Source organism: Struthio camelus, chromosome W, assembly GCF_040807025.1.
Source record: "Struthio camelus isolate bStrCam1 chromosome W, bStrCam1.hap1, whole genome shotgun sequence".
Lineage (NCBI taxonomy): Eukaryota > Metazoa > Chordata > Aves > Struthioniformes > Struthionidae > Struthio > Struthio camelus.
Genome location: NC_090981.1, coordinates 3,238,273 through 3,263,046, shown reverse-complemented (window position 1 = coordinate 3,263,046; position 24,774 = coordinate 3,238,273). Strand labels below are relative to the sequence as shown.

At 41.5% G+C, this 24,774-nt stretch overlaps 1 protein-coding gene across 5 annotated transcripts in view; it reads left to right on the top strand.

Annotated features, from left to right (window-relative positions):
• The window catches only part of LOC104144135 (transient receptor potential cation channel subfamily M member 3), a 397,790-nt gene that overhangs the window by 282,092 nt on the left and 90,924 nt on the right, over positions 1 to 24,774 (top strand). For all 5 annotated transcript variants that reach the window (XR_011137448.1, XM_068925565.1, XM_068925564.1 and 2 more), the window contains exon 7: positions 11,613 to 11,787. Coding sequence is in view for 4 of the 5 variants with exons in the window: in XM_068925565.1 (XP_068781666.1) it covers positions 11,613 to 11,787 (175 nt within the window). In the remaining variant the exon portion in view is untranslated. The remainder of the gene's footprint in view (positions 1 to 11,612; positions 11,788 to 24,774) is intronic.

Genomic DNA, 24,774 nt, shown 5'->3' with positions numbered 1-24,774 from the left:
ACAGATGTATTTAGTGAGCCTCAATACTAGTTTTCATCTCCTACCCTCCCGCTGCAAGAGTAACACCCAAAGTGTTACCTACATTGTGTTTCATCTTCTCAACATCATGTGAGAACAACAGAAAAAAAAAAAATATTCTGTGCTGCAGTTTTTGTAAGGACTGGTGTCTAGTCCACTTTTATAGAAACTCTGCAGTTGTCAGTTTCTTGGTTTTATTTCCTTAAAAAAAAATTCCAACCTCTGTGTAGTTTGCCTCAGAATCCTTCTGCACTGCTCAGTGAGTTCCACGCACTGAACCACCTTGATATTTCTTAGAAAGATTTCCACACCAAATCCTTAGGTTATGTAGGTCCATCTTGTGGTATTCTTACTCTTCTTGATTAGTACATTTCTGGACAAAATGTACGTTCAGTGCCAAAGGTTTGGCCTACACATAGCATACTGTTCTGAAACAGGACTGCAGACATTGGTATATATATCTTTGCATTTAATCTATCATTCTTTGTAGAGTTGGCAAATGTAGTTCAGTTCTGGTAGGCATATGAAAAGAACTTACTCCTGAATAAGGAAATGGTGGACAAAGTTGAGTGAGCTGATTAGATGGAGAAGGCAATTTGGACAGTGTAGTATGTTGACAATATCTGTTCATGTGACCCGTGGACTTCCCTTTGTCATCCTATGCCTGAGAATATATGAAGGGGGCTGGGAAGGCAAAGGGACGTTCAACTGTCATCACTGGCATCTTCCCTGACCACTGCACCATCATCAAGTGCATTAGAATTCTCATTTATTTTAGATTTTTCTTTCACATTCTGTGCAGCACTAGATGCATTTTCATAACTACATAGCTAGAAAGATGTAGGTGCAGACTTCCTTCTAGTAGAGGGATCCTACTGTAAAGTAGAGCTCTGGGAAGCCTGAGTAAAACTCGGAACTGTTTGAGGCTTGACAGGTTTCAGGCTTTGTTTGAGATAGGAAACCTGAGCCTCTTTCCTCAAAAGATTCATGATGCTTGTAGATCTGGCATTGGAGCCAAAAAATATCTCAGAGAGGCTTGTGAAAGCAGGTATGGGTTAAAATTTGTTCTTGAGGCACAGAAACATAAACAATTGAAAGGGTGCAACTGGATACATACATTCCTCTCATGGACTTGATTTTCAACAGATGAGTTCATGATCTCACCTTAGAGCTATATAAATGTGTGGCTTCATATGAGATCATACAGTGCCCATTATATTGACAAATATGCAAAATATAACAAGGAAAAACTCCTTGGTATGTAATCTGGGGCAGTGATGAAGTTGGTTATATTACTGTGATAACTTTGTAAAGTGATGGCTGCAATATGTGGTAGGGCTCACATCCAAAGGGAACCAGGGAAAGCACCAAGGTAGAGAAGACAGACCGTGAATGTTATTGAAACTCTAGTTGTTCCTGAGTCTCTTAGGCCATTACCTACAGCTGATGAGCTCTAAGAAGAGCAAAACCAGTTAGGTCCTGTAGTACTGGCCTAATAAACAGTTGACCACTAGGACAGACAGGTTATGTTTTGACTGAAATCCATGAAGGTTCTTGTGTGTGTGTCTTTGAACTTAATGCCTGCTTTGAACAATATATTCACATCCTGTAGGAAGTAACCAAGGGGGTTGTAACCGGCTTCTGAGGCTCAGAAATCGTAACATTTAGTCTTTATGTAGACTGTTCTCATGTCTTGCCTGTTTTTAGGACTCTCTCAACTTTTTTCCTTTTGCAAAGATCATTGTGAAAATGGAAAGAAGGTATCATGATCACAAAATTTTCATCGGGTTTTCTTATTGCCATCACTTGGCATTTTCCTTTGGAGCAGTTTTTAGTATTGGTCCAATATTAAATGAAGATGCAGTCCAGATGTCAGGTCCACAGGCTTGTCTGTCAGTATCACATCTGGCAGGATCAGTGTACGGATGCCAGTGGCCATGTTTGTTCTGGCTCCACACCAGATTGTGTACCACTCTCAAATGGCTTAAATTGCATGCGTGATATATTTACCATGGTTTGTGAACCATGGGACTAAAGCAGAGGCCTGCCAGTGACCTATCCTTTAGTTCTCTGAAATCTCTCTCTGTTGCTGGTAAAGATGGAGGACATACTATGACCTATCCCTATGCAGCTATCCATTCCCAGAAAAATTCCTTCTTTTTTGGGTAGGTGCATTTATGGTATTGGTTTTGCTAACTTATTTGTACCTGTAACAGAGGCAGTTACATGTAGATAAACCTTAGAGGTGCTGTTTCCATCCAGCTGTCAGTTCTTCTCTTCAGGAGAGAGCAGCAGAGACAGTTTAGCTGTAGGCAGCCAGAAAATGAAGAGAATGGAGGGAGCGCGACTAATATGTCACATAAATATCACACATTTATCACAAGTTGGATTGAGATAGACAAGGAAGGAGCACTGAACAAATCAAAATGAGAGGGAAACTACTGAGATGAAGCAAGAAGAGAAAGGAGAACAGACGAAGACAAATAAAATCAGATCATATTCTCAGTAAAGAAGAGAATTCAAAATAGAGGAGATAAAAGGAGATTGCTTATTAGACATGAGGAGACAGAGAAGAGGTGAAAGTGTGTTTGGGATACCAAAAGGGAAATTAGAAAGATGAGAATGCAGAATGGAAATGACCATAACAAGAGGAACAAGGAGAATGAATGCAAACTAGAAAGGAAAAAGTAAAGCTGAATAAAAGAAGAGTTATAATAGTAATTTTAAAATGTGGTTGGGAAGCATGAAAAAGAAAAAGGAAATGATAGCAAATGAGGTTTAATGAGCCTAAGAAGAAAAGTCAAAAAAACAAATTGAAAAGCAAACACAAGTCCAAAGCTTGTGAGCTTTCCTTTATTTAGTAGTGGTTCTGTGTCATTCTGTCACACATAATCCTTTAGTTCTGTGAATTGGAGAAAGAGAGAGAATATTCTCAGAATTTGCTGTATCAGTTTTCCAGGTCACTTTGATTTCTCTAGACATAGGGCATGTAATGAGCCTCCAATCAAGTGGAAGTTCCATTTAATTTATTAAATTAGAAATCTATTAAAATTATTCAGAAGAGGGTGGAAGGAGTTTTCATGTTTGGGCTCCTTTTTATTTTTGTATCTACAGGTTTCTGTGCTCTCTTTACTGAACAGTCCTTTCAAGGATTAAAAAAAATATATCTGTCTCATCTTTGCCTTATCTAGAATAAGCAATTAACAGGTAATGCACTGGGGAAGATACAGGAAATAAGGGGTGGGGTGAAGGGAGGGCTCACAGTACAAAGAGCAGCGAAGTGAAATTACGTTTGCTCCAAACATGGCTGTTGGGGGAAGTTCCCATCTCTCTGGGTAATGAGACCCATTCTGGTTCAGCTTCCTGTGAAGGTCTGTTCCCTTTGTTGCAGAGGGATTCGCTGCATAGTGAATAATGTAATTGTTCTGCTGGAACATCGGTGCAGGACAGAGCAGTTAAAGGAGAGGCAAACTCTCAGGTCACCAAAGTCCATCTTATGCACGAATTTAAATACTGAGAGGCTCTTCATTAAACATATAATTCCTTTGAGCAGCCAGTGTGGAGGGTAGAGACCTGGGGCTGATAAGCGTTTGCAGAGCTGGGGGAAGCAGAGCTTCAGATATGCAGATGCTCTTATCTATTTGCTATTGGTATTTTAGACAAAAGTATTTCATACAGCTCAGGAGGTGTTTCTGGAAGGGCCCAAAGGCTGAAAAAAAATAGCTGACCTGTAACATCCCTTTCAATTTAACCTAGGAGGAAGGATCTGGATTATTTCAGGATATTCTCTATTACCACTGAAGCCTTTTTGAGGCAGTAGGGACCATAGGCAGTGCCACAGGGAAGTCCATAAGGTGAGACAGGCTCACGCTGTTGCTTACTCTGCTAGCCCCACAGAGTATAGTAATGCCCCAGAAGCTGGACTTTTGAGACAGACTTCTCTATTAATAGAGCTAAGGACTGTCTTTGTTTTTGTTTATGCAAATTCACAGAATCCCCAAGTTCCAACTTCAGTTTCAAGGTACCAAAATCCTCAAACTCTGCAAAAAACTCAGAGGGAAATGTCATTTTACTCTGTTTCAAGTATGAATGATTAATGCTCATTAGTTGATTTCCACTCAAAAATCTCAGTTCATCTCACATACTTAGATTAGAGCTAAGCTCAGATTTGATCAAAATGTAGTTCAAAATTGTCAAAAAGTCTGTAAATTCATGAACATTTTGACTGATCTTCACAATACTTTCTTAAGATAGTTTTCCATTGACAATTAAATGGGATTTTCCTCTAAATGCCAGTGAGAAAGGATTGCATTAAAAAGTCCTGAATTCTAATCGCATCTGTTGAATAAATAGTCTGTGACTGGGAAACATGTAATATGTTTGGTGTAACTGTGGATTTTTTACACTGGCACTCACTTTAGGATTAAAGACCCACATATGCAGAGTGGTTTTGGTATTTCTATTCCCAGTTAGTAGCATCGCATGTATAAATTGGTATTTTCATGATCTTTTTATTCATTTTTCTTTTCAATTTAGTAAATATTCATCCACATGATAATCAATACTTGTGCATCTGAAACATTTGTAGCAATCAAAGAAAAACAAATCCCAATGCACTCTTTAGAATTTACAAGTTAAAGTGAGTATCGAGATCCCTATTCGTAACGCAATTGTATTAAATGTGCTCACAGGGCATTCTTCTTAGGATGAAACCACTGAACCCAAATTTTACTTCAATGCCTAATTGCTTGCCAATTTAACACCTTGTATTTATGAAGCTTCTCATTCTGATCTTCATTTGAAGTAGTCCTGTGTGAATGTACATGAGGGAAATCATCTCTGTAAGGGGCAGGATGATCACCTCCAGTATGCTAGAATAAAATGTATTTCTACTTGTTTTACCATTCCAGTCATCACTTACAGTTGACTTAAACTTATTAAGCCAGCTATCCACCACCGCCTTAAATGCTAGCTTAGGCTGTAGCCAAGGGTGGAATCGGGTCATACCTCAGAGCAACACAGGTACTTGCTGCCTGGGAAGCGCAGCCGTTAGTCAGGTAAGGGAGAGGCATGACTGCAGGACTTGTGAAACAACCCTGGAGCTCAGAGTGTTTTTAATTCCAGATTAACAGGCAGATAGTTGAAAAAAAAAAAGCAAAGGTCATAGAGAATTTTTTCTTAATATCATTGGAAAAGATGGTGATTCATTCCTTGTAATAAAGGAACATTTTCTATTAACTGGAACAACCTGAAATATTCTCTATAAAGCAGAATAGGAATGCAGGAAAATCCAGAACAGGCTGGTCCCTGAAACAGAGATCCTCATTATATAAAATTTAATGTGACAGGACAATTTTGGAATTGTCTGGTTTTTGATGTAAATTAATTTTTCTACTGCATATGAAAGGCTTCACTTTCATGAAGTCCATGTGGCCATCACTGAGCACATGCAAAACAGCCTGTGCAAAATGGTCTACCTACATGCCTTCAACTACACTGTGCAGCTACAAACCCTTGCAGGCACACTAACGCATGTGTATGCATCCTTTAGTTGTTAGCCACTAAGAGAGCATTGAGTTTACCTCCTGCAAAAGTCATAGTCCTAAAAGAATTTTGCAGATGGAAATGTAGCAGTTGCTCACGAATGCTAGGCCTTTTGTAGGATATTTGCAAGTGAAGTTAGAGGCCTGAAAAAAATCTAAAGTATGTCCTAGAAACTTTCTACTGTTCATTATCTTGTTATCTCAGGTAAGGGTGTGACAACCTGTGATGTGATGACTTGACTACTGGAGAAACCTGCTTGTTCCTGTACTCCATGGCCCCAGTCCATCCAGGTCCAGGAAAGTTTAGCAAACTGTGGACCTGGAGGGTGGTGTTATGTAAAACTACAGAGGCACTTTAATCATGAGAATATGCATGCTTTCATGAAGAACTAATAAGCCATTCCAGACTCATGTTGCCCTATACATGCCTGTCTAGGATTTTTGACGCAGCATATACATGTCTGTGGTAGATTCAGGATTTCTAGGAAGGGTCAGAAGTCCTGTTTCCACACTGCACAGATGACCACTGTATTCCCTGTTAATCAAAGACTCTGGGATGTCATAGACTGACTGCACATGCACTGTGCACATGCTCATGAAGGCTCACTCTCCCCATCCTTTGGGAAAGCTTGGACCCATGTGGCATGTCCATTGTGACTCTGTCTTACATGTACTGTAAGCCTGATGTTTTCCCATCGCAGCCACCTTCTGGAGAACTTGCTGTACAGCTTCACGTTGTGTGGGAGATGTGAGAGGGATTTCCATCTGAATCGCTGTGCAGTAACTCCAGTGGGACAGCCATGGGCCCCGGCATCCCAGACAAATCCAAACAATTACCAAAGCCCCTGGCTAAAATTTCCAGTTATAAAAATAAAACAGGTCTAGGAGAGCCCACACCAACATGTCCAGCCTGCAGAAAATCAGCTCAGATACACCTATCCTACCACCCAGTGTTAAGATACAGAAATTAGAAACATTTATGTCAGGGATAATGAACTAGAGCTTCTCAGTTTTGTTTACGCAGATCTCAAGGGTGAACTTAGAAATAGTTCAAAATATACTGATACATCCCAGTTACTCTTATAAGCACATTTACATACGTGAGTAGTAAATGGCATTTTATAGTAAATAAGACATTTGATTCACTTGTTGGTCTATATAGCAATGGATAACTCATGTTTAGCTCTTCATAAAAATAATTAGCAATAATTTATAAGCCTGTTATATATTATTTGTACATATGCTCATAGCATAAAATATTAATGTTTTTCCAAGATCTGGGAGCAAAGTAAGGCTTCTGCAAAACATGATAGATTTTTTTTAAATCACTTTTCACGCTGCACTGACATTATGCAGTGTTTTTCCCTGCTACTATTTCCAGATCCATTCATTTATTCTAGTTTATTGTTTTAACTTACATATTCATGCAGTACTGTTGTCGCAAGGGAAAAAAGGGATTATTTTTCTGTGTATCAACATTAAGGCCCACAAGTTTCCAATAATGCACATTAGAATGAACGTTCTAGTATTTACATACCTGCATAGAATCACAATTGCTGGAATGTCTCTCGTTCCTCTGTTGCTTGCCACATAGTAATGAAACTTTAGGTTGATTGTAGAAATCTTTTGTCCATTATTACAGTGTAATTTACAATATTGCACAAACAGCAACCACAGTAATGGACATCATTGAAAAACACCAATCTAGTATAATCTGCAAAAATCTATGCTTACATTTTTGAAATGCTCTAAATACAAATTATAGCTTTAGAAATTAAGATGGTGAGGAGCCTCAGAGAACCAGCTTTAACTCCTGGGTCTTCTGCACTATTTCATCTTCATTTTGGGTGATTCACTATATAAAATAGAAATTAAAAAATACCATTTTGTCTGTTTTCTGTTAACTTGATCATAAGAGACTATCTGTCTTTTTGTATTCATAGCAAGGAGGCTAAGACTTTGGTATGGGACTTGGAGGCCTTATTAAATGAGAAATAGTAATAGGCAAGTTTGGATGAGATGTTTCACATGCCTGCTCTTGAATTCAAGTTGACTTATTTCCTTTGAAAATTTGAGAAAAATCTCCTTGCTGGCTTATGAACTATTTTGGATAACATAGAATAAAAACTACTGTGTGTAATCTTAGTAAACTTAAAAACAAATCCTCCACGTAACTATCAGAAGGCAGAAAAACACCATAATTTTTCAGACATTTAAAAAAAGATCAACTGAATTTAAAAGAGGATGAGTCTTTCTCTACAAAGGATGTAATAAACTGGGTAATATACTGTTTATTGTCTTCTAAGAAACAGAAAAGTATCTGGCTCTTTGAAAATGAATATGTCTTTTTATATGTTTGGAAAACATCACCAATATTCAAAATTTTGGGGGGGATAATAACACTTTTTCCTGTCATCAGAAGGGTGATCTGCAATTTCAGGATGGACGATATTTCAATGGACAGTATTACTTCCACTCTCTCTCCAGTTAACAAAATATGAATCACAATTTTTTGGATTTTATACTTTTCAAATACATAGTGAAAACAGCAGTAGTGTTGGAGGTACTCCAGCAAGGTGAGTGCTATCCTTAGTTTTGCCTAGACCAGTGGGTAAATTCCACAAAAAATGTGAAGGGAAAACTTCTTTCTAGTTGACTTATTAGACTGTCCATTTTAACACTTGGCAAGAAGTTGGTACTTTCTGGATGTGTGATAGGAGACAGCAAGCCTGGTACTTTAGCCCAGATTTTGTGAGCCTGGTTTCATCTCTTCATTGCTTCCTTTCTGACAGTCTCAAGGAAGAAGCTCTATTTATAATGACGATGTCCTTGGCTTAGAAAAGAGTGTATTACCTTCAGATTTAGCATCTCACATCCCAGTCTGACATTCACCTACTGAATGGCATGGCTGAAATGAGAGGTTCCCTACGGATATATCAGGCACTTTCAGCCCCTTCTTTGTGAACTATTGTTACTGTGCCCATGCTAGGGGGCAAGCCAAAATGCTGCTCTTGCAGAGAATTCCTGACTCATGGGTTTCTAAGGAAATACAGAGATCTAGAAAGAAAAATATTTTGAGTACCAGTTTAGGAGAAGTCTTCATCAAAGACCTTTTTTCCCAAAGTCAGTTGTGCTGTCTTATCCAGCAACTATTCCAGTCACTTTTCCAATCAATCTGGCTTAACAGTAAGGCAAGGCATGGTCAGTTTACAATTTCATACATGCAAAATTTTTAGCAAATGCAATATTAATATCTACTTAGGAATAGTAAGTAGATATCTTCCTACACAGTGAATTTTTTTTCTATATACCCTCTGTATTTGTTTCCAAATTCCTAATATTTGGAGGCAAAAACACACCCAGGATTTTCTGGTATCAAACCATCTAATTCAAATCAGTTCTGTTGCTTGCCCAAAAGTTATTGAGAAGCAGATTTCTTTGATGGTTGTGCATCAGAAGACTGTGCTGCCATTCAGAGGGACCTGAACAGGCTGGAGAGCTGGGCAGAGAGGAACCTCATGAAGTTCAACCAAGGCAAGTGCAGGGTCCTGCACCTAGGCAGGAATAACCCCATGCCCCAGGACAAGCTGGGGGCTGACCTGCTGGAGAGCAGCTCTGCCGAGAAGGACCTGGGAGTGCTGGTGGACAACAAGTTGACCATGAGCCAGCAGTGTGCCCTTGGGGCCAGGAAGGCCAAGGGTATCCTGGGGTGCATGAGGCAGAGTGTTGCCAGCAGGTGGAGGGAGGTGATCCTGCCCCTCTACTCAGCCCTGGGGAGGCCCCACCTGGAGTCCTGTGTCCAGTGCTGGGCTCCCCAGTACAAGAGAGACATGGCACTCCTGGAGGGAGTCCAGCGGAGGGCTACAAAGATGATTAGAGGGCTGGAGCATCTCTCCTATGAGGAAAGGCTGAGGGAGCTGGGCCTGTTCAGCCTGGAGAAGAGAAGATTGAGGGGGGATCTCATCAATGTGTACAAGTATCTGAAGGGAGGGTGTCAGGAGGCTGAGGCCAGACTCTTCTCCGTGGTGCCCAGGGACAGGACAAGAGGCAATGGGCAGAAACTGAACCACAGGTAGGTCCATCTGAACCTGAGGAAAAACTTCTTTCCTGTGAGGGTGACAGAGCACTGGAACAGGTTGCCCAGAGAGGTAGTGGAGTCTCCTTCGCTGGAGATATTCAAAACCCGCCTGGATGCGATCCTGTGCAATGTGCTCTAGAGGACCCTGCTTGAGCAGGGGGGTTGGAGTAGATGATCTCCAGAGGTCCCTTCCAACCGCAACCATTCTGTGATTCTGTGGTTCTGTGAATTCATCTTTAGCTTAAATCCCTTAAAGTTAATGGGAGTACATAAGGGATAGTTTGACCCATGAGACTCATAATTCCCTCCTCTTAATTCAAGGTTTTAATTCCTCTCTCTCATTTGACTCCTTTCTAAGACTTCCTTTTCCACTAACACCTTTGAAAAGAACTTAACTACCAAATAATGATTAGGTAGAGAAATAATAATTCTGTTAATCGCTTTGTTATGTTCCATTCTTTTTTTCTCTCTTTCATTAGCCTTGGTTTTATAACTCTGCTTAAAGATTTCTAAGATAAATAAACTGCGCTTTATTTAAGTTATAATCATAAAAGGGCCGCAATCTGACAGTAAATTATGGCCTTAATGAAGTATGCTGAGAGTCTCTCCAAGAAATGCAACATTTGCTTCTAATGTGGCTCAGAAGGCACTTATATTGTTGCTGTTGTATATAAGAACTGTTGGGTTTTTTTTAAACAAAAACAGTTCACTTATTTTTTTGGCAGTAATTCAAATCCTTATAAGCTTTGGTTAATATCCAATATGGTTTCATTCAGGAATGTCTCTATAGGGTCTAACAAGACTTAACATACAGGTGTTTCAGGCTTACCTTTGTCTCTGTGGATCAGATTCCCTGTAAATGGAAATGTGAGGCAATTAGACTAAAACTCATGGTTCCCTACCCAAGTATTAAGTTTTGGAGGACTCATTTCTTTTCTTTCAAAGAAACATCAAAATTTTGTGCAGAATGCATGTAGTTTTCACAGGAAAACCTGATTTCAAAAAAAAAAAAAAAGACTGTGTTGAAAAGAAATGTTAATAGAAAATGTCCAATTAGTTTATTGCCCAGGTCCTTTTAAATAACCCCAGTCTTCACTGGTCAAGAAGTGACAACCATAGAGGTTTTGCCAGTCATTTAAGTGCCAGCCTGCTCTCAAATTTTCATTCTCTAAATCCATGAGACTTTTCTGGCAAAGTCTGTGTTGCAACTTTTTCAGAGAGTTCCCATCTAATTACAGTACAAGTATTGAAAATAAAGATGTCTCCTCCGTGTTTAGCAGTGGTTCAGCTCTTTCTGGAGCATTGTGTCCAGTTTGGGGTCTGCAACTTAAGGGATATGCTGGAAAATTTGGAGAGAATTCAGAGGAAAACATGAGACTGGTTGTAGAACTGGAAAGCAAGTATTGCATTGACATGGAACATAATATGTTTAGTTTATCAAGGAGGGGGTTACAGGGCTATCCAGCTGCAGCCTTAAAAGAATCTAACAAGGGAACAAAAATATCATGATAGAGGAGATTTTTAAAATAGAAAATAAAGGTACTAGAAAACTCAGTGATGGGAAACTGAAACTATGCAAAATTTAGATCAGAAGCAAGTTGCAATGTCATGATTCAGCATAAGTTAGGAAGAACTGTGGTAGCTTCTCTATGCTTTTAAATCAAGATTCAATGTTTTTAGAAATGCATGGTGTATTTCAGCCATAGATATTCTATTTAAAGCAGAAGATAATTCTAGAAAACCCTGTTTTATGTGATAGAATAGACCAGATTAATTATCCCTTCTGTCCTCAAAATCTATGATTTGCTGAGTGCCATTTTCTCTAACATGACACTATATGGTCACAATGCAGTAATTTCAGTTTGAATCTTTTTTTTTTTTTGTCTTCCATTATGTTTTATTTGGTTTGCTGACTTTGCATTTTTTGTTTCTTTTCTTTTTGGTTTTTTTTTTGTTTCTTTCTTTTATTCCAGGAATTGGTCAAGGGGTTCCAGTGGTGGCCCTCATTGTGGAAGGAGGTCCCAATGTTATCTCCATCGTTCTGGAATACCTGCGAGACACTCCTCCTGTTCCTGTTGTAATATGTGATGGCAGTGGCCGGGCATCCGACATCCTTGCCTTTGGTCACAAATATTCTGAAGAAGGAGGGTGAGTCCTTTACTAGTGAGTGTTCCTTCTCGATCTGCAGGTTCAGTCTGGTGGTAACAAGAGCCCAGGAAACTATTAGCAATGTAGTGCAAAACTAATCCCTTCCTCGCATGGATGTTTCTGCCATTGATATGGGTAAAATATTGAAGGTATGCAGTCCAAGAAAATAAGAAATTAAAGCAAAACTAAGGAAAGTCCTTAGAATAAAGCAATCAGAGTTGTAGAAGCTGTATAATATAGTTATTTGCCATGGGAAGTAACACAGGGTCAAGTGCAAATGTGTAGTATCCTGCATTTCACTCAAAGGGCATGGGGAATTATTTTCACTGCATTCAAAGCTGGCTTAGATATGATATGTGTGATAATATAGTGTACTGCTATCTTCAGGTTTCAGGCAGCCCTAACTAAATCATCATGATCCCTAAAAGTTCATATAAGCTAGTTTGTATTTGCCTTGTCCTTTGGGCAAGATTCTGCATGCCTGTCTATATTCACACATGGCTGCTTGTGCACTGATCTGTGTTTGCCTTGTCCCACCTTTCTGTGCAGACTCAAGGTGAAGCAAGGATAGTATTGAGCTTGTATTAAAGAAAATTCAAGTGTGTTTTTGTTGAATCAACTTGTACATACACTTTGCAAGATCCCAAGTGCATGTTATAATTAAGTGCCTAATTGTTTAATATTTTGTTCTTTTCCTCTACCCACAAACATGTATGCAATCAGAGTAGCACAAATAAGAGAGGATTCAACCATTTAAAACCAACACATGAAGGTGGAACCAAAATCTCCTCAGATTCAAATTACCAAGAGCTAGTTCATGCTCCTTTTCTCCAACTGCCTGCACTGACCTGCACAAATCCAGGGTTCACTGGGAGGGGACACATTTTTGTATGTATTAGCATATGTAAAGACAACTATTCAGACCTACAATAGAATTATGCAAATAATAAAGCATAAATACATATACACTGAGCTTTAATCTAACATATATTTTGAAAATAAATGTGATCATGAAGCTTCCTCAACTTAAAACTCCTAATGGGAATAAGAAAGTTTGTAGCAAATATTTCAATGACTTTTATATTCAGGTTCATGCTTAGTCCAGTGTTGTGTCTGGGATAGTTCTGAATATCTCAGGTTTCCTCTGAATCCCTGAGAAGTAGTTCCTCTGTTTTAAGCAGCCTCACTGTTTATACCTTTACCAAAACCTTATTCAAACACATTTTATCCCCTTGCTCTGTTTGCACCTACACAGTTTCCATCTACCTGCTCTGTGTTCTGATGTCATCATGAAAAAGAATTTAGCAAGAACAAAATGGATACACTTTATTTCATCATCATAAACTCCTACCTATAAAAAAAGCAAATAATGGAATAATATTTGCTAGAGGCAGAATAAGCGAGTGCTTTCTTATCTGAGATTCTCAAGTTTGGCTTCTTGAAAGCTACTATTCTCTAGTCTGTGGTGGTTCTTTCCATCTGACACTCTCCAGGTTGTACCTGCAATATTATCATATGGCATAAAACTTTTTGGGCTGTTCAGCCTGCGCTAAATAATACGTACATACTATGAAATATGTAAAGCTAGCTAGTGGGAATTTCTATGTGTTTGTCCCACTTCTGAAAACACCAGTCTAAAGTGCAATGTTATTTTTAAGAATACCAAAAGTGAAACACCAATATTATTTATATTCATAAAACTATTTTACCCAAATACATTACACTTCATATACAAATTGGGTACTTTTCCCTTTCTAATTATATTAACTTACTTTTGAATAATGTTTAGCAATATGAGGAGAATACAGAATAATTGGCACATTAACTGAGTTCAGCTACTAGTTTTTTCTTTTGGATGGAATCCAAGTAGGTTACACAGAACTGTGTCTTATTAGACTATAAATCAATGTAGCACATCCAAATTGCAGTCAGAATGTAATTCTCCAGTTCTCTATGCGATCAGACTATAAAGTCAAAAAAACCTACTTTAATTCTGGCTGCTGGCTGCAAATCAGGGTCTTCTCCAAGCCATAGCATAGCTTCTCATCACTATGCACTGGACATCTGATCTAAATCACTCAAAAACCCCATCACTCCTGGCAGCAACAGGCTTTGCATTTGAATGTCAATATTATCGCACTGTTTTTCAGTGTCTTAAATTTCCACTCACTGCAGGCAAGAAATGGACTCATTTTCTACATATACAATAAGAATGTGTGTATGTGCGTACTAAGCACTGCTGTGAGTTTTCAAGTTTGTTTGAAAGTTTGTTTCCATGGACACAGAACTACGTCTGGAGGTGAAGGAGGATGAGACGTAGCTCTCTGCTTGAGTTTCAATCAGTGTGGCACCAATCCTTCCTCTCTGAGAGATCCTAAAGAGCAGCACTGGGCAATCATCCACCCCAAAGGCCCTTTCATATTGGGTTTCACAGAGTTGTGCTGTGCCTGCCTTCTCTCCTCATTGTTTATCCTTCCCAATTGATTTCACATAGCAGGGAAAAAAACATTTCTGATATTATGCAAGGTGCAGTATCTCTGTGCAATGTGACCTTTTGTGCATCCTTGAAAAGACCTGAGATAAAAAGCTGGAAACACTGCCTTATTTTAAGGCCTTACTTTAGGTTTCTTCTGCAATAAACAGTTGCTCAGTATGACAGGAGGAAATTTCACTAAAGCAGATTCCTGGTATGTAATGCAACTGTAAGCAAAATTTTGCAGTGCGCAGTGATGGCCCAAGCCAGCACTGCGCGGAGACTTGTGCTGGCACTGACTTGCAGAAGGGCTGCCTGCAACACTGTAATGGAGTAAGAAATGGATCAGAAGGAACTGTGAAGTGTACCTTAAAGTAAAGACATCTTTGAAGGTCAGTCAGTTCTGAGGACTAAGTGCCTTTTCTCTCTCAAAAATAGTCTGTTCAACTTGGTGGGGGGGGGATGCAAGCCCAATATGCAGTGTTTCATACTGGACTTGGTTTAAATACAAATATCGGATATGCAGTATTACTGCATTTTTTTAAGTTTACCATAACTTTAGTATTGGAGAACACATATTGTCTTGGTCCCAAAAATTGTGAAGAGAACATTCAAGGATGTACAAGGTGGCTCCATTTTGCTACAAGCGAATAACAGTCTCAATAGTAAGACATGTTCCCAGTACCCTTTACATCTTCTTACTTGACAAACAATTTATGGATAGGAGATCACATAAATGAGAAATAGGCTTAAATGCAACCTTCCCCAAGTTGTGAATAGGAGGGACTTTGTGGCTGCTTATCAGTATTGTCCCTAACTGAAAGGTCAGGATCTACAGGCTCTGATGCACTTACTTGCTCATTTACTTAAAAACTGAAAATATATTGAAGTACTTTGAGGGGTGAGAACATAGGAGCAATCATAAGCCCCCAAATTTAGCCCCCTACTAAGCACCCAAGCTATGAAAGTGAATATTCAAGTAGTTCATATATGTTTCCTCCACACAAAGCCAAAGTATTTTTGACTGTATAATCAAGGATGGCTTCTCATTTCCCTTTCTTGCATACAAGCACAAGCTGAAAGTAAAATGACTGTAAAGCACAACTATTTATAGAATCATTCAGTAGTAATTTTTAATCCTCAGATAATTTTTTTAATTAAATGCTGAATTTAAAAAGAGAAAGATGAAACACTAGGTTAAAGCTATGTCACTTCTTAGACAAATATTTCCTTACAGAATGGGAAATGACTTGCAATATTCAAATGCAGTCTCCCAGCTGAGTTTATAGTGTCTTAACTATTCCATCAGCTCTACTCCTGCAAGCATGAGAGCCTTAAGGAATTCAGTTCAATGCAATAAAAATGTACTTCTTGCCTGATGTTCATAAGGAAACATATAAAACATTCTCTCTGCTTTAAATGAGCTATACATCCTCTTGTGGGAATCATTAAAGATTGCCTTTGGATTGATCTGTCTCTACATCTCCCATGGCATAGCTTTTAGGCTTCATAACCAAAGCATTTGACTTAAATATTAAAAAAAAGGAAAAAAATGAGTTTTTTCACTTTGAGCAAAAGGGATCATAATGTAGGTTGGATATCTGTCTTCTATGTCCACCATGATGTTTAGTATTGCATCTGAATTATTTTGTAAGATTGTTTTCACATTGCTTACATTTATATCGGTCCCTTTCTCTTGTACCAAAGCACTTTGCAAAGCAAAAAACTGCATAGAAACAGGTCATTTCTTTGTTGAAATACAGCCAACTCTCTTTTCGTGAGGGGACAGCTATTCAATAAACAGAAGTCAGGCAAAAATGGTGTAGAAGAACAACCACCTGTGAATAACTTCAAGCAGCACCATTTCTTCATGAAAGCACCTAGGAATCATCACTGTTTGAATGGAAAAAAGGAATAAGTATGTTGATTTTCTGTCTCTTCTCAGAACAAGAGAAATACAGTCAGTTCTGCTGAGTTGCACATCTGTGCCTTATTTACAATTCCTACCACAATAAATATCAACAGAGCCTCTGGTCCTGTTTCTTACATATGGTATAATTGTCTACAGTCCAAACCATAATTAAAAAAGAAAATACCTTCAGTTTCCCATAAAGGAGGGCAGGGAACAGTTTTCACATCACACAGATATTTTATGTATAAACTTTCTTTATCCTGAATAAAAAGAATAATAATAATAAAAAAAAAGAATTCACAAATGAAAAAATCAGAAAGAAATTATGTGCAGTGCACTGAATGGAAGTGTTTCATTTAGAGAATTTCAAAGTATTTCAATATCAGCCAGTTAAAGAAATCTAACTTACGCTTAGAAATCTGATTAGAGCATAATCATTGTACATCTCCAGCATGTTGTGCAACTCCAGATCTCTAGAGAAAAATGACTAAATAATTTAGGGAACTGGCTATGGACCAGATCTTTCAAATCCTCTCCAGTTTTCACTACAAAATCATATGCCATGAGGCTGAAAGACTGTGACGTTATCGAGTGGAGTGTCTATTATCTCCTCAGATATTAGGCATGACTTCAAAAAAGATTTCTTTATGAGAAGGGAGGATGCCAAAATGCTGTCATCTGTCTCTACTGGATCAGCTGAAACAATGAAGGAAGTTTTGCTTTGTCGTTAAATTTTCCAGCATATTTTGGACAGAACTAGAATGACACTTTATTTAGTTTATGACTTCAGTTGTTTCAAGTGGCCTGCCTTGATGGATACAAGACATCTTCCTCCCTTTTTTCCTGTGGTAAGATCATAAAGATCAGGTTTGAGGATCTAATGCTTTTCAAAACTAATACTGGCACCTTTAAAAAAAAAGAAAAAATTGCTCTTAACACTTCTGAGCAGATGTTTTCTGAAACTAATGAAAACTGATGTATATGGTTCTAGATTAGATGTCAGATTTTTGAAAGTAGGTACCTAAGTTCCATCAAAATATAAGATAGCAACCCAGCTCCTCTGGAAATAAAGTAGTTGGTACCTAAACTTACAGGGAATGGGCTTATCTTAGGTATGTAGGGAATGAAAGAATAGGTTTTAGTTATGTGGGAAAAGAAAAGAACAGGTTGAATTGTCTTTTTGTTGAAAATTTTTTCTAGGCAGGAGCAAGTTACCTGCAGTATTGCTGCCATGATGAAGTAAATGGAATTCAGGGAGTTATGCCACCAAAATGCCTGAAACAGGACTTTATTGGTACACTGCAAAATATTTTCTGTATCAAAGCCTAGCAGAAAGATGATAAAAATGCTATCTTCATCTGACACTTTGTTTTTAAATATGAAGCATACAGTTTTCTTAGGGGGGAGTATGCTGACTTTGAAAGAAGATGTGATCATAGAGTTTCAATCTGGTAAACTGAGGCACATGATGCCTATGGAGCCTTATGCATATGGAGGCTTATAACATGTGGCAGAGGCTGCTGCATCTACTGTTTTTGATGTTAGGGGTTGAGAATCTCCTATATTTTAGGTAAGAACTAAAATCACAAGACTCTAGGGTCCATCTCTTTTCCTCAGAGCCTAAAATCAGGAATTTGTGATACTAAAAATGTGTGCTACAATTGTATGTGTAGCGAATACGGTTGGTTTTGCATAACAGATAAATCATCACACCACCTGCAAGTTTTGTTCACAGTGGTCTATGAAGTTACCTGTTTTACATGCATCAGGTTTGGTATATGCATCATAGATTTAGACATTTTAATAACCTGGTGCAGGTTGCATTTGTCCCAGCTGGATTACACAATTGGGATCTTTGATTTAAGAGGTTCTAACTTTAATAGATTCCTACGTGATATAGTCTTGACATGAATGCTTTCAGTTTGCACAAAGCTTAACTCGACTATGTACGCTTTATTAGAAGGCTTGCTATTTTTTTTCTAGTTCTGATTATACTTACTTCAAGTTTTCTGTCTCACAAAGACATTGAACAGGAGAATAAGGCAATAAGGCTTGCTGTAGAGCTGTAGAGCTGTAGAGCTGAGACATTAAAATATGTACTTTATAAGGTTAGAAAACTGCATAAGTCAAATGATGACAACAAGCTTCTGAGCAGTGATACTTTGAGATGTGTATTCCTGTAATTGGCTGGCTGAGCGCAGCCAACAGAGGCAGCGCAGCCAACAGCGGCAGCGAACAGACGCAGCAGTTTGCGCAGCAGTGTCTGGGCTCTGCCTGGGCCTTTTGTGGGCCTTGTTGGGAGTTGTGGAGACTTTCTGGGGACCCCCGAGGAACTAGACGGTGCTTGCTGCTAGCAGGAAGGGAGAGCTGGGCAAGGACTCCTGCAGGGGGCCTTGACTTAACTTCTCCTGGGAAGTCCTAGCTAGGTGGGGCTGCTGCTAAGGAGCTCTCTGGGCTGCCCTGGTCAGAGGGAGTTGGGGCTTTTGTTTCAGGTGGCTCCTGATTGGGTGGGTCAAGCACCCTTGTGAGTCACTGCTAGGCAGAGGCCTATATAAGAGCCAGGCCTAGAGTGCAGCCAACAGAGGCAGTGAACAGATGCAGCAGTTTGTGCAGCAGTTTGTGCAGAAGGGCGCCAGAAGGCAAAGAAGGCACCTCTCCATTTTGCACAGTGGTGTGTCCTTCCCCGGGGCATGGTCATGACACGCTGCAGAGCACGTTCCCCAGTGGCTGCTGGAGGTGCTGCATCGGCTGTGTCTGAGGCTTCAACCCAGACAGACCCTCAGACAGCAGATGCAGCTCTGCAGGTGTCAGGCTGCAGGGAGTGCCTGGGGCCTCTCCGTGAGGCCTGGGCTGACAGTCAGCTCTCCTGTGTGAGGTGTGCTGTGGTTGACCAGTTGCGTCACCAGGTAAAGGAGTTACGGGAGGAGGTTAGTAGGCTGCGTAGCATCTGAGAGGATGAGCGGGAGATTGACAGGGCGTTCTCGGAGACTGTTCAGCTCCGGGAGTCCCCAGCCCCCACTGCAGCGGAGTTGTCAGAGGGCTCAGCACCATGTGTAAAGGTGCATCATAACGCTGTTGAAGAGGGCTGGAAGCTGGTGACCTCTCGTAGAAGGAGAAAGGCTCTTGCTCCTCCTCAAGACTTACCCTTGAAGAACAAGTTTAGCGCCCTCCAAGCTGAGGAGGGGCTGGGCACGGCTCCAAGGGAGGCAACTGGCCTGGCAGACCCTGTGCCGTGCAGGAACCCCCGGAAGAAGCGGCGAGTGATTGTTGTGGGTGACTCCCTGCTGCAGGGGACAGAGGCACCTCTCTGCCGACCTGACCTCTTGTCCAGAGAGGTTTGCTGCCTGCCAGGGGCTCGAATAAGAGATGTCGTGGAAAGACTGCCAAGGCTTGTCCACGCGTCCGACTACTACCCTCTGCTGCTCTTCCATGTGGGTGCTAATGACACAAAAGGCAAACTGGAAACCATCAAACAGGACTTCAGAGCTCTGGGAACGGTGGTGAAGGGTCTGGGAGCCCAGGTCGTTTTCTCCTCAATCTTGCCTGTGAGGGGAAAGGATGGGAGGAGGAGTAGATGAGTTTTCCAAGTTAACAGCTGGCTGCGCCGCTGGTGTTGGCAACAGGGCTTTGGTTTCTATGACCATGGGACCCTGTTTGAAGATCGACAGCTGATGGGGAGAGATGGGATCCACCTCACCAAGCGGGGCACGCGTGTCTTTGCCAACAGATTGGCCAGCCTGGTAAGGAGGGCTTTAAACTAGGCAAGATGGGGGAAGGGGAGTGGTATAGTGGCAGGGGAGTCAGTAAAACACCACTCAAGTCAGGATGCCTCCAGCGGGTGCATGCAGCCAGGGGAGACAGCATGCAACATGGCTATGGAGGATCCTCTTGCACCTCTCCTGGGAAGCCTGCGTGCTTGACTGGCTCTCTGAAATGCCTGTATACCAATGCACGCAGCATGGGGAATAAGCAGGAAGAGTTAGAGATCTGTGTGCGGTCGCAGGGCCATGATCTCATTGCAGTGACAGAGACATGGTGGGATAGTTCACATGACTGGGATGCTGTCATGGATGGCTATGGGCTTTTTAGGAAAGACAGGCCAGGAAGGGGAGGTGGTGGAGTTGCTCTTTATGTGAGGGAGCAACTGGAATGTATGGAGCTCTGCCTCGGGGTGGATGAAGAGCAAGTTGAGAGCCTATGGGTAAGGATTAAAGGGCAGGGTAACATGGGTGACACTGTTGTGGGGGTTTCCTACAGGCCACCTGATCAGGAGGAAGTCATCGATGAGGCCTTCTACAGACAGCTGGAAGCAGCCTCACGATCACAGGCCCTGGTTCTCATGGGAGACTTCAACCACCCTGACATCTGCTGGGAAGACAGCACAGCTAGGCACAAACAGTCAAAGAGGTTCCTGCAAAGCATTGATGATAATTTCTTGACTCAGGTGGTGGAGACGCCAACGAGGAGAGGTGCAATGCTAGACCTTGTACTAACGAACAAAGAAGGTCTAGTTGGAGAGGTGAAGGTTGGGGGCAGCCTTGGCTGCAGTGACCATGAGATGGTGGAGTTCAGGATCCTCCGAGGAGGGAGCAGGGCAATGAGTAGGATCACAACCCTGGACTTCAGGAGAGCTGACTTGGGCCTCTTCAGGGACCTACTTAGGGGAATCTCATGGGGTAGGGCCATTGAAGGAAGAGGGGTCCAGCAGAGCTGGTTAATATTCAAGCATCACCTCCTCCAGGCTCAAGAGCAGTGCATCCCTCTGAGTAAGAAGTTGAGCAAAGTGGGCAGGAGACCTGCATGGATGAGCAAGGAACTCCTGGCAAAACTCCAGCAGAAGAAGGAAGTGTACAGAATGTGGAAAAGGGGACAGGCCACTTGGGAGGAATACAGGGACGTTGTCAGAGTGTGCAGGGATGCAACAAGGAAGGCTAAGGCCCATTTGGAATTAAATCTGGCAAGGGATGTCAAGGACAACAAGAAGGGGTTCTTCAAATACATCAGTAGCAAAAGGAAGACTAGGGAAAACGTGGGCCTGCTGCTGAATGGGGCGGGTGCCCTGGTGACGAAGGATACAGAGAAGGCGGAGTTGCTGAATGCCTTCTTTGCTTCAGTCTTTTCTGCTAAGGCCAGCCCTTGGGAATTCCAGACCTTGGAGACAAGAGAGGAAGGCTGGAGAAAGGAAGACTCTCCCTTGGTTGAGGAGGATCAGGTTAGAGATCTTTTGTCCAAACTTGACATCCATAAATCCACGGGCCCTGATGGGATGCACCCACGAGTGCTGAGGGAGCTGGCGGATGTTATCGCTAGGCCACTCTCCATCATCTTTGAAAGGTCCTGGAGATCAGGAGAGGTACCTGAGGACTGGAAGAAAGCCAAGGTCACTCCAGCCTTCAAAAAGGGTGAGAAGGGGGAGCCAGGGAACTACAGTCCAGTCAGCCTCACCTCCATCCCTGGGAAGGTGATGGAGCAGCTCATGCTGGAGGTCATCACTAAGCATCTGGAGGACAAGAAGGTGATCAGGAGTAGTCAGCATGGATTCACCAAAGGGAAATCATGCTTGACCAATCTGATAGCCTTCTATGACGGAATGACTGGCTGGGTAGATGAGGGCAGAGCAGTGGATGTTGTCTCCCTGGACTTCAGCAAGGCTTTTGACACTGTCTCCCATCACATCCTCCTAGGCAAGCTCAGGAAGTGTGGGCTAGATGAGTGGACAGTGAGGTGGATTGAGAACTGGCTGGATGGCCGAGCTCAGAGGGTTGTGGTGAATGGCGCAGAGTCAAGTTGGAGGCCTGTGGCTAGTGGTGTCCCCCAGGGGTCAGTCCTGGGTCCAGTTTTGTTCAATGTATTCATCAGTGACCTGGAGGAAGGGACAGAGTGCACCCTCAGCAAGTTTGCTGATGATACTAAACTGGGGGGAGAGGCTAACACACCAGAAGACTGTGCTGCCATTCAGAGGGACCTGGACAGGCTGGAGAGGTGGGCGGAGAGGAACCTCATGAAGTTCAACAAAGGCAAGTGCAAGGTCCTGCACCTAGGCAGGAATAATCCCATGCACCAGTACAGGCTGGGGGCTGACCTGCTGGAGAGCAGCTCTGCAGAGAAGGACCTGGGAGTGCTGGTGGACAACAAGTTAAACATGAGCCAGCAGTGTGCCCTTGGGGCCAAGAAGGCCAAGGGTATCCTGGGCTGCATGAGGCAGAGTGTTGCCAGCAGGTGGAGGGAGGTGATCCTGCCCCTCTACTCAGCCCTGGGGAGGCCCCACCTGGAGTCCTGTGTCCAATTCTGGGCTCCCCAGTACAAGAGAGACATGGCACTCCTGGAGAGAGTCCAGCGGAGGGCTACAAAGATGATTAGAGGGCTGGAGCATCTCTCCTATGAAGAAAGACTGCAAGAGCTGGGCCTGTTCAGCCTGGAGAAGAGAAGATTGAGAGGCGGTCTCATCAACGTGTACAAGTATCTGAAGGGGGAGTGTCAAGAGGATGAGGCCAGACTCTTCTCCGTGGTGCCCAGGGACAGGACAAGAGGCAATGGGCAGACACTTAACCACAGGAAGTTCCATCTGAACCTGAGAAAAAACTTCTTCACTGTGAGGGTGACAGAGCATTGGAACAGGTTGCCCAGAGAGGTAGTGGAGTCTCCTTCGCTGGAGATATTCAAAACCCATCTGGATGTGATCCTGGGAAATATGCTCTAGAGGTCCCTGCTTGAGCAGGGAGGTTGGACTAGATGATCTCCAGAGGTCCCTTCCAACCTAAACGATTCTGTGATTCTGTGTAATTAGGAAACCATTTCATTATGTGGATTTTTTAAAAGAACTCTATAGCTTTCACATGGAGTTTGCTTCACGTGCTGTTTAAACTTATGATATGATATGGTTTCCCATAGCTATAATTCAGGAAAAAAGTGATGACTGCTTAGGAAGCCTTGGGAGCAAACCCTGAGGACTTAATTGTGCTTTCACTCAATGCTTGTCAAAGTGAATTTCTCTTGCTTCTGTGTGTATTAGCCTGAGAGAAAGCTGATTGCATTAAATGAAACTTCAGGTTTGGGTTCTAAACTTTTTTTTTTAAGAAAATTCAATCATGATGAGAAAATAGGATGAGCTTTATCCCAGGATCCTTGGAAACCTTTGTGAAAATCTTCCCTGGTTCAAGCTTCTGATTTCAGATGTTTCCAAGTATGTATTTTGTCATACACTTCACATTGTTTCCAACAGAAATAAGAACTTTATTTAAACCTCTTTTTTAGGACTCTCTAGTTGATGCTTTTAGAAAATTTGCTCCTCGTGATTGTCCCCTTTTCCTTTTCTTAGTTTGAAGGATGGAAAAATGTATACTTCTGAACCATTTATATTTACAGTGATGGCTCCTTTCCACACCATTTTCTTTTTAAGAGCAGTATTCTTGATCGAAGCAAATTTCCAACTGATTTTTTTAGAGCCCTAAAAACAGGCTTCAGAATTTACATCACATATGACTTCTGAATGTACAGCACAAAACATGTTAGATTGAGGAGACCTAACTTGCTGTAATTACAAGATGCTCTTCGGGGTGTCAGCCTTTCAAAGCTGATTATCTCCATGTGAAGTGAAGCTGTATTTCTGCCTGTGCAAACAGGTGTATTAGATGCAACTCAGCTTTCAAAGGACTTTGACATCTTGTTTCATGTTTCCATGTACTTGTAGCATCCTTCCTTCTACACAGTAGGTCAGGTTATTTTTCTTGTTTCCCCATGTACAGAAAGTCCTCCACTGCCAGCTCCTCCTGCCACCCCCCGAGGAAGAGGGCTGGTGGTTTCCACCGAACTCATCATATGCCCCCTTTTTGTGAGGAAAGCTGATCACACTAGAGGGAATGAGTGCTTACACATCCCAGGGAAAAGTACAGCTGGGGCTGTACTGCTCTTTAATGAAAAGAGGATGTACAGAGGGAAACTCTCCATTCAAGAAGAGTCCATAAGAAAGCAGAAGACACCAGGAGGAGCCAGGTGTAGAGAGAACAGTGATCCATGGGATGGTCTAAAATCCCATGTTAATTCATTTTAATCCCAACAAATTTGCATATGACTTGCAGGTCTCTTGTGTTGAGTAGGTCTTCCACTCCACAAAAGATATTTACACCCACAGTAAAATTTAGAGTAGAGAACATGTGCACTCCATATGCCAGCATCTATATATTCTCCTATGCACCTCTAGCCCTCTTTCCTAGCCCCATTCATTATCCCTTCTAAGGACATGTTTGCTCTAGGTAGGATGACAAGATATTTGAATCATATCTGAAATTCAATTTTGTAGTGAATTTCTTGCAGTCTCATTCAGGCTTCCTTGCTCCAGAGAGGTACAGGTGACATTTACCAATGGTATGAAATAAACAGGATTTTGGTCTTTATTATCTCAAAGCAGTTGCCATAAGCAAGCACTAACTTTTAGATGCTGCACTGCTTCTGATAATTCTTTGCAGTTGCTGCAAGGCTTTAATCATAAAGCTTTGTTTTTCTTCTCTTATAAAATATGACTGATGAACATTTTCTGATTTTCATATCCCCAGATGATTAGCATTGACTTAGCCTTTAAAACATTCTGACTCAGCTAATTTGA